Source organism: Haliotis rufescens, unplaced genomic scaffold (genome assembly GCF_023055435.1).
Source record: "Haliotis rufescens isolate VD_foot unplaced genomic scaffold, xgHalRufe1.0.p SCAF_2, whole genome shotgun sequence".
NCBI classification, from domain to species: Eukaryota; Metazoa; Mollusca; class Gastropoda; order Lepetellida; family Haliotidae; genus Haliotis; species Haliotis rufescens.
This window is the reverse complement of record NW_025963890.1, coordinates 3,064,929-3,075,935: the sequence shown is the minus strand read 5'-3', so window position 1 is coordinate 3,075,935 and position 11,007 is coordinate 3,064,929. Positions and strand designations below refer to the sequence as shown.

General features: G+C 40.2%; 1 protein-coding gene across 1 annotated transcript; it reads left to right on the top strand.

The window, feature by feature from the left end:
- The first annotated feature begins 421 nt into the window (after positions 1–421).
- On the top strand, positions 422–4,835 carry LOC124116748 (growth arrest and DNA damage-inducible protein GADD45 gamma-like). The gene is made up of 5 exons (XM_046478226.2): positions 422–602; positions 1,460–1,564; positions 1,919–2,039; positions 3,351–3,608; positions 4,019–4,835. The coding sequence occupies exons 1-4, from the start codon at positions 505–507 to the stop codon at positions 3,576–3,578; spliced, it is 552 nt and encodes a 183-aa protein (XP_046334182.1). The 5' UTR covers positions 422–504; the 3' UTR covers positions 3,579–3,608; positions 4,019–4,835.
- Positions 4,836–11,007: the final 6,172 nt, after the last annotated feature.

The following is an 11,007-nucleotide window of genomic DNA, read 5'->3' as shown; positions in this document are numbered from 1 at the left end:
TACTCTTTCTGTTATTCATAACGTTCGAAATGTTCAATACCATGCAATATTTCAAACGTAGTGGAAACGAATCATCTGGATCAAGAAGTGACAGCTAGGAATTCCCTAGCCTCGTTTTGGAATTACTGCCACAAGACCCAACGTGTTGAAAAGCAGTTGGGAGAATTGAGATGCGTGGCGAGTTGTTCAATCAATAATGCGCTAATGCAAACGGTTATCCGAATTAAAACGTTCTAGTTCTTTTAGATATTTGAAGATGCTTCAATGAGTGCAGCATGAGTAGCTAATATGGCTCACGTTGACTGATAATCAAGAAAATATACCGCAATCGACATAGCAACCGGTTTCCAGGGAAGTACTTTCCTTACCTTTGACATCTCCTCCCAACCAATGGGAGGACCGGGCGGACGGGCAACACCTTGGGTTGAGCTAAAGTCTGATACCAGTAGTGTGTCAGCACATTCTTGTTGTGAATCTGCTCTTGATAGGACGTGTGTGTGTTTCATGAATATTGTTGGATATACCTGTGCAGAATTCGGAGTACCTTTAATCATGACACTGACAGAATACGACGATAACAGCAAAATGCAGCAAAAACCACAGTAAGTAGTGTTTATTATCTCCAATTATCTTAGTTAAAACGTCTTCTGACATTGTACTTAACGGCCACGTAATCCTTGCAACGTTGCATCAGGTAAAAACATGGATTAAATTTAAAGCTTCAATTAAGAATACAAGTACCAAACTGATCTTGTATATCAGAGGGCTTAATGTTTTCAATAATTCTGTACTAAATTTAAGAAACTGACATTGTTTAAAAAAAATGACATTTGACAGGTAGTCTCTAGCGTGTTTGGAAATTAATGAAAGCCATGTTTGCAACTTTGTTTTAAAACCTTGGCAGTCACTAGTTGCGAACGCAGTGGATGAAATCTCATGTATTCTCAGTAAAACCGTTTTTAGGGTTATTTTTTAATCCAGTGTAGGGCAATGTTTTATGCACATGGTACCTCCCTAACCACTTCATAACATTCGATTAATTGTTTTAATAATGTTTAAAAGACAACTATTCTAAACAATATTTTTGCAAAATGTATGTAAGGACATGTGCTGTATGTGAAGATGGGCTAGCGTGGCAGTCCCAATCAAGAATCCGGGCGCGTGACTGAGTGACGTCAGCAGTCGAGTGTTTGTGTGTTGCAAGTGGTGATATACAAACACGGGGCTATTCAATGGATCGATGTTAATCTTATTATGGTCATGTACACTGATTATAATTACATTCCCTCAAAGGAACTTGGCAATGAAATCAGCTGATAAGCTCGTGGTTGGGCTCGCGCTCGCGGAGCAGGGATTCCCAGTCTTGCAGGTCCGTGGTTACTCACGAGGCTATTAATAGACATGACTATGCATCTTGTCATGACAATGTTCAAAACGCATGTTGTTCTGTTTGTTACAGGAATCAGCTGACTGTAGGCCACGCCCTCAGAGACACCATTTGGCAGGGCTTAGAGCAAGGAAGATTGACTTGTGGAATGTTCGAATGTGCAAAGCATTTGGAAATGTAAGTATCAGCATAAGAAACAGATAAATGATTTTTTTTATCTTTCAGTCGTTGCATGTTTAAACAATGCAACGCAGCCGTCCACCAACTTTTGAAATCTGATTTCAAATTAATAAATATACATGAATTATGACTATTATCATAAGTACTAATCAATGTACTGATATGGTAAGAAAAGCAAAGGTGACATCGAGAGATATTTTTAGAATTGTATACTTCGACAAAGTGCTTGAAATGAAACCGAAAATAAAAATGAAGGAATCTATTGAATATATAAATATATGTTCAACCAGAATTTAGTGTACATGGTTATATTTATACATCAAAATAATCAAAACCGTGTTATTTTTGCAGAAACCCCCATAACATCATGCTGTGTGTCCTGCCCGAGGATATGGTTGGGGATGTATCAGTGCACATCCATCACACGCTCATCGAGGCTTTCTGCATGGAAAACAACATCAGACTTGTCAGGGTATGTAGCACTTATCTCTGTCCCCATCAGTTGTACTCTGTATTACACATTATGTCTTTCAACCAGTACTGGGGGCGGTCGGGTAGCCTAGTGGTTAAAGCGTTCGCTCGTCACGCCGAAGACCCGGTTTGATTCCCGACATGGGTACAATGTGTGAAGCCCATTTCTGGTGTCCCCCGCTGTGATATTGCTTTAATATTGCTAAAAGCGGCGTAAAACCATTCTCACTCACGCACTCCACCAGTACTGAAATAGACTACACAAAAGAAGTTAAGGACCGCCCGATTTTTTATATATGTTACAATAGTTAATCTGTCATGGCATGACCAATATCTACAGTATTATAAAGAATCAATGATCCTTAGCTTATTTTGAGTTGTATAATAGTTTGACCAACTTGTTTGATCGAACAAGTGTTAAATCACTATAAGGTCAATGGATAATCTTTCTTCTACACCAATACAGTCAATCAGTTCGGTGAAGGCACTGTTTGTAGCTTTTTGAAGTGATGTTTCTAGGATATTGTCCCATTAGCTGAAAATGTACATAGGTCTTTTAAGCAGCTTTAGGTTGAAATGGTGAACAATTATTTTATTAAAATTCATTAAACCCCGTCCCTAAATCGTTTTCATTCCGTCTTTGTTATGGTAGTGATAACGTAATCGGATTTTCAAACGGGGTCTAGGTGTCGATTAAATATGTGACAAAGTTTCCTGATTGCAAAACGTCATTGTGCTGTCTCTGTATGTCATTGTGTCCGTTATGTGTGGCGAGGGAGCTTCGACAAAACACACTGTTTGCGCCAAATGCAAACAAAGATGTTTACTGGGTAAATCTCCGCCAGTGTAGCCAACAGACTTGGCGCTGCATATCCCAGCAGTAGTTTAACAGGAATTTGATCTCAAGTGGAACAGCACAAACACCAACAAAAATCACTGCGTCATCGTATGCCCCAGTTTACCCTCTACCTATACATAATCAGTGAAACACATGCGCGTTGCTGTGCTCATGAATATTAATTTAGGGAACAACCAATGGGATCCTCGCTTACAAACGAATTGGGATTGAAATTCGGTCAAATAAACAATAGCACGTGGCCTTGCTTTTGAAGGAGGAGAACGGGGATTACTGCACGTGAATGGAAGAGTCATCAGTTGGCAAAGTTCACTGTTTTTTCATAATTGTCTTTTGCACAGATACACCTAGAAGATAATTTGGAAAAGGGATTCACGTTTTTGCCTTACATAGCTCGCATGAAATATATTCATGAAATATGAATGTTGTTATAACGATTTCATTTGTACCTTACAGGTTGATAGCGAAGACAAATTGGCTTCTGTTGTCAAGTGTCGCCCAGGGCAGAAGATGAACGACAACGATGTTGCTGGTGGAAGGGTCACTTATAGCGACGCAGGTTGCGTCATCGTGGATTACCCGGAGGAAGACCTCAGTCCTGCAGAAGTGATGGTGACGACGTTCTGCAAGTCTGTGGCCGGGAAAGGGTATGGCCCGGCGTCCTTGGTGACAATACCCGCATGAACATGACTGACAGCAAATGGACAATCTGAGGTAACTAGTCCGACAGGGCATTTCCGAGTATGATGTGTTTTGTTTAATAGTATATGGATGGAGGGATATCTAAATTAAAAGAATTAAAATTAAAAAGACAAGTTGCAGACATAACACTTTATATATTTTAATCAATCAGGAAGGCTTTTATGCATGTTTGACGTTAATCGGTTTAGGCCAAATAATTTCAGCAAATCATATCTTCTGATTAATAGCTTTGGTTAAAAGTTGTTTGTTCTTAATGCCGCACTCCGCAACATTCAAACTATGTGACGGCAGTCTGTAAATAATAGAACCTCGACCGAACAATCCAGTGGTTGACATCATGAGCATCGATGTACATAATAGTGTTTTTAACAGTAATTAAAATAGTTTTGAACAGTGCTTTATGATATCCTTTTTCTTTTCAGGGAAAACCACATCCCGAAAATATCCTAAAAAAATGAAGAGCTCTTCATGCCGGTGAGACATCTTAGATAGCAGCTGCCGAGTTGGATCTAATGTCTCAAACCGTAGATGGGTTGAAGTCATCTTCATTGATACATAGCCATTGTCTCATCAACACAATTGGTCATGAAAACGCCATGATTCAGGACGAGAGACAGGATTGGTCACTGGTACCGGTTATCCTACATCATCAACAGATCGCGTGGGGTGTTGTTAAAAACGACTCCCATCACGTTGTCAACGAACAACGGAAACGAACCATGCGAATGAACTGTGAAAGAACATCGGAATTCGATTGGATATCACCTGAACAGTGTGTTTGAAACAACATTTCATGGCATTCATCTATGCAAAAAAACATAAAAGCAAAAATGTGTATATATAACATGTGACAAAGTGACGATATGTCGTCTGGGAAGAGACAAACATCGTAGTGCATCAACGCACAGGAACATGTGACATTATCTTAGGGTTACCTGCCCTTGAACCACACATCGACGAAGGAGGGGAGCTGTGAAAGAGCTCAGAGAAGCTCGACTCTGCCGATCAGCTAACGGCTAAACAAAGTAACGGGACTCTGTGTTAGCATTGTCCTGATACTTTACGCAATAGACAATTGTTTGTCAATTCATTTTAGACAAATTAGAATGTTATATTTTTTAGCTTGTTTCTTTGACATTTGTAAAAGTAATCAGTCTTCAATGTTACTGTTTTCATTTTGTATCAGGTTACTTATAATGTTTAGTTATTTTGTATAGAAATAAAAAAAATTAAAAGCAATTCATTTTGTTCTTGATGTTTCTTTTGCGAGTAAGTGAGTGAGTTAAATTTTACGCCGCTGTCAGCAATAGTCCATCGATATCACTGCCAATTAAGCTGCAAACATTGTACCCATATTGGGAATCGAACCTGGGTCTTCAGCGAGTCCAGTGAACGACTTGGCTACATGACCGCCACCTGTTGTGAGAGAGTGAGTGTGTTTTTTTTCTCTGCAGTCAGCAACATTGTGGCTTATGCTCGATGGCAAGGTTATGACAAGACAACACGTCAGCCAGGGTGATGACAATATACATTATGCTATACGTGTTATCATAACGTTTTGATAGTGATTCATTAACACATATAAACTATATAGTAGAAAATGCACAAAGGGGATTTCTTATGATTATGGAAATTGTTTTGTCGGCTATGTCGTATACATTTTCATTCCAAATACTAGTAACGTATCCTGCATGTATTAAATACGTCCACACATGACCACGACATTACCATGCACCGATATTGCACAGCGAATCGATAAAGCCATAGGAGAACTTGCCTTATGATTATGGGCCGCTATGAAGGTTATCCATCACATGCAACACCGACAGACCGCAGAGAAATGGTCGATTACAAATCCAAGTAAATGAACCCTGTCTGGTTCTACTTGACATACATAGAGCGTGGTCCTGGTATATGTAGGTGTCAAAGTCACCTTATATGTCACTGAACTAATAATTCGGCCGTGGGTAGTTGCAACTGTATGATATGAACACCCAGTTCGCAGCTATAATTTTTCCTATAGTAACCAGCCATGAAGATTACACCTCTTGTGATTGTGCAGTTCGTGGGAGATAGTCGTATTATTTCGTTTGTTTTCGTGTTAATTACAACCTATTAATTTCGAGAACCTCATATTGTCGGAGACGACGACTGGATGGAATTTCCTTTTGACGGAAAGTGCAACTCACGTATTTATTTCATAATTTTGTTATATAAGTCCGACCTTGTCTGCTTTAATTGCGTCTCAAAGCAAGTCTTCTTCTGCTTAATTGAGAACAGATCTTGTACACAGAAACCTCGTTAATCCGGACATATAATATGATCTATGTATTACATTAGAACCTCGTTAATTCGGATATTTGGATGTCAACAATACATTACGCGTTTTTCTTATCTGACATTGTTCGAGGGAACATTCCTCAAACTCTCAAATAAATGTTTTCAGGTGAACATCGTAACCTCGTTTGTTATATCAATGTTCGGAAACCTTGCGGACTTCAGTTTCTGAATGATATAAAATAATGATGGGTATTGCGTGCATATCTATAGTTATCACCCATAACTGACTTATTAAAGGAAATATCATCAATTGCATCACAGTGCTTTGTTGACCAATGTGACGTCATCGGTTTGCATGACGTCACAATCAAATGACATCACTAATATCTCTGCCACTGAAGCTGTAGCTGTACTGTTCACTCTCAAGACAATGGTTATTACCGTTTACAAAAGAAAATGTTGGAAGGGTGATTTAGGATGATAAATAGAGAATCTCACCAGAGTGTCTTTTGATATCAAATATATCAACACGAATTGATAAAAGTGGGAAAACTCCGAGGCTTGCCGATGATTGTTTCCACTATTATCAACGAGTGTAGATATAGCTTGATCTCACCCAAGCGATATCTCCTGTTGGGGCCAGTTTTGGGTGAAAAATAGAATCTCAGTCTCGTGTCGCCTAAGCTCAAATTTATCAAGACACGTTGATAGAAGTCAAAATATCATCGGCAAGCCTCGAATATTTGTAACTCGTTTTGATATATTTCATGAGGTAGGTTCTCGATGTAAGCTGTAAATTATATCGGGCACAATTTAAGTTTATTTGTTTTCATTGGATATCATCAGATATATTGTTTATAAATCAAACCAAATACAAGTAGTAGCAATCGTGACAAAGAACCAAAAATACTACTTTGAGCAAAACAGGTCATGAATTTGGCAGCCTTAATAGGCAAAGAAGCCTCGCATGTATACAATACCATTTCGGGTAGTATCATAACACTGATATAAGTCAACCCGATTATCACGTACCCGTATATGTAATGTCCCTACACCAAGAGTATAATCACTCCTCCCATATAAGGAAACGCATATACCACCATACATGGGCGTAGTTGCCAGGCAAGTGACCCTACAATGATTAGAGTTACCTCCCTTCCTCTTCGTTTGTGTCACGTTGATGTTTCTGCACGTGCTGAACATCGTGATGGCCTTGTGAGGTCTTTACGTTATATAAGCGTTATATGCATTGCATCTAATAGGAAGGGTGAAATATAAGTTATAACAATGCATTTTCGAATGTTTTCTTGCATTATTTTAAGAATGCAGATGGTAATTAACACGCATTAGAATTTAGGTCAAATATTATAGATTTCGTGTGTTCAGTGGACCGTGCATAACGGATTGTTTGTACTTGAGTGCACACAATCAAACGTATATAACACAAAGATCAAATCTATTTCACACGTTACCTTATTACTTTTATCTACATTTTATAATGATTTGAGGCTGCTACTTTGAAGTCCTGTTCGTTTTCATAATATACTAACTTCGAAATCAATATTGTTGGTACTTATGAAAATACTTTATGACAATTACGATGTCAAAGATCAGATAATATCATATTCATAAAAATAATTAAATAACATTAATAGTTATCATTATGATCATCAATTATAATACTATTAGTACCAGTAGCACTGGTGATAATGTATAACTTATTGGTACTATAAGTAGCAAATGCTGTTGATTATCTCACATTTGCAAAACTTTCAAGAACATTGTGACTACATGGCTTTCTGTTTGTGTTGGAAGTTTTGCGAAACTTCCATCAGAAAAAATACCATCCTTGTTGTCATGATTTTCGTTGTTGTTCTGATGGTCTTTGTACTAACTTCAATTTCACAGAAATATCCTTGACATATATGTAGCCGTCTAGGGTAATGCAGTTTTGGTCCAAACGGTAATTCCATAAAGGGCTTATGTAGTTACGGCTGTTTAGGGAAAGTGCAAACTCGTGAACACTCGACCACGTACCGGAGATAGTACATGCGTAGCAACGCGGACACATTTCCTTTTACGGCATTTGACTCATGGAGATAATATAAGTACATTTAACTACGGTGAGTGAGTGACTTTCGTTTAACGCTTCAGTGAACAGTATTTCAGTTTATACCCTACCTAATTTGTATTATCAAATGTCGTCCATTATTTCAAGACCATCCCCAAATATGTGTATGTTTTATTACCCTCCCCAAGAGACTGTCATATATTTTGACCCTGCCCTGAATCTCTCTGACACCTCACCTCCCTAAAAGAATGGAATAAATGACCGGTCTCTAAGGCGGTTGGCCACCCATGTCCGACATGTCCCAGTAACTGAGGCGGAACCAAACAAACCAGTGATTGATAGTATGAGCAATTGGGGGTGGGGTGGGGATGGGGATGGGGATGGCGGGGAGAGGTTGTGTGTGTGTGTGTGTGTGTGTGTGGGGGGGGGGGGGGGGGGGGGGGGGGGGGGGGGGTAAAGTAACAATGACATAATAGTAATGAAAATAGTTGCATTATCGTAGGCAGCAGAAGTGATTATAATGCTATATAACAGTATAATATATAGAGAGAATCTCGCCCAAGTGTCTTTTGATATCAGTTATATCAACAGGAGTTGATAAAAGTGGAAAAATGTCGAGGCTTGCCGAGGATTTTTGCCACTTTTATCAACGAGTGTTGATATATTTGATATCAAAAGACACGAGGGTGAAATTTTATTTATCAACCAACATCATTCTTTCAACTTTTTCAATTTGAAGACAGTAATTAGCAGTGTCAGTGTAAAAAGTACTGCAAACAGCTTCAGTAGCAGAGCCATTAGTGATGTCATTTGATTGTGACGTCATGGTAACCAGTGACGTCACAATGGTCTGCAAAGCATTGTGATGTAATTTCATTGCACCGATATCTACAGTGTTGATATCGCTTGATCTCATCCAAGCGATATCTCCCGTGGGAGCCAGTTTTGGATGATAAATGCCGTTAATTATACCCATCCTGTTCTGTATCTTGCCGAACCATGAAGATCCGGGGTAGAATAGATCTCCAGCAACCCATGTTTGTCGTAAGATGCGACCAACGGGATCGGGTGGTCAGGATCACTGACCTGGTTGATGTTTGTCATGGTATCCAAACTGCATGGATCGATGCTTATGATGTCAATCACTGCATTGTCTGGTTCAGACTCGATTATATACAGACCGCCGTCACATAGCAGGAATCTTGCTAAGAGTGGCGTTAAACAACAATCAAACTAACAAACAAACTGTATTTTGACGCCTCTTTACAACGCGATTCGTTGTACCGAAAGTTACAAATTCTGACCTGTTAGGGACCTTATATCGTTCACCTCATTACTTTGCTTCGTGGAATATTAATCGGAACACTGGATCACAGTATATGTACACCGACCTGTCCACGTGCCACGCATCCACTGAGAATGTACATTACACTACGACAATCGTGGCCAGAACACATTTCCAACGAAACTTTTCGCCCATGGTTTCAGTCTAGGGCTGAAAATAGCTCCTCGTGGTGCTCATTATAACTCGCACGATGGCAGTCTGCGTAAGGCGAGCTATTTTCAGAGCTAACGGGATATATATAGACACGGCACTGACCGCCGCTGCAAACGTCTATGACAGAAGAATCTGAGGCTTGAGGCGTTGGTACCGTAAGTTCTCATCAAGTCTCTCAGCCCCCGTGTACAGTTAGTACGCTCGGCAGATACCGTGTGCGTAGGATTTAATTTGGGAACAAACAAGTTGACAAGAAACAAGAAATATACCATGTGTTTATGATCAATTATATTGATATTTACAAAAACGAAAGTCGCTGTCATTTGACATTTCGAAGAAAAGAAGACATATGCACAATGGTTAAACAATTAGCCAGCTGATTTTAAAGGTGCTTTGAACAATAGTCTGTTAAATCACGGCCTGTCAGATTCATGTGGAAAGAAATCCCGAAGTGATGCGGGTCTTTAGACGTTTACGTCTTCGGTGAAACCACGAGTACGGATATGGCGCTGTCAAAACCTAGACACATTATAATCCTGGCGAAATGTGCAATATAAAGGACAAAAAAGTCCAATAACACCTTTGCACGACAGATATATGTCGTGCAGCGTCCAGCATGAGTGTAGTTCCTGTTTTTAGTTTGTACGTCATTTTACGGTGAAGCGTTGCAGCTGTGGCATCCAAATTTGACATTAGCTGTTGTCACTTACCTGCGACAGGCATCCACAGTCGCCCCGCCCCTCCTTTCATTCACGTTTTCAAAAGGACGTTGCGTCAAGAAGGCATTGTGACCCGTGCGGTTAACTATGACGTACTACACGACTCGACAATGGGATATTGATTTATCTCGTTACTAAATATACCAACAGTATATAAGGTGAAAGACGCAAGTCGGTTGTTTATCATTCCTGTTTTTCACAGGTTTGTTCGTCGCGTTGATCTACGGAGCCTCACGAGTGTGTAAACACGTGAGGGAGTATCGGTTAGATTAAAAAGAGTTTGGGGTAGGGGGCGCACTACCCAAGTGACGTCTACACAAGCACATGGGCTTAATGGCATGGATGACACGTAGGGTCTAAAATGTGGGTCAAAACATCTGCACCAAAGTCCCTCCTCTCCCCTACGTGCACACATCCCGACCGAACCCCACACACCCGCTCCCACCACGACTCTCATTCACAGGCACCCACCCGCTCCGCACACTTCCCGCTCCCCTACCCCTGCACCCAAACTACACCCAATATGTAAACGAATATATAAAACACAAAATTAAATACCCCCGCACTCCCTCCCATACATTCATGCCTTACCCCACATTACTCTGCCACACACATACGCCAAGAGACAACATAACATCCACCCCGGTATTAACTATACCCACCCACTGCCTACCTATCATGCAAGGTTTCCCGTTCAAACCGAACTGCTCGCACCAATACCGTCTAGGGCCCAGCTGCACAAAGCGATCGTGGTTCTACGACTGTCGTAAGCCTTGTTATAGTATGGGAGTTACGATCACTTTAGGTTAAGACCTCTTGTGGAACGCCGCCCTGATCATAGTG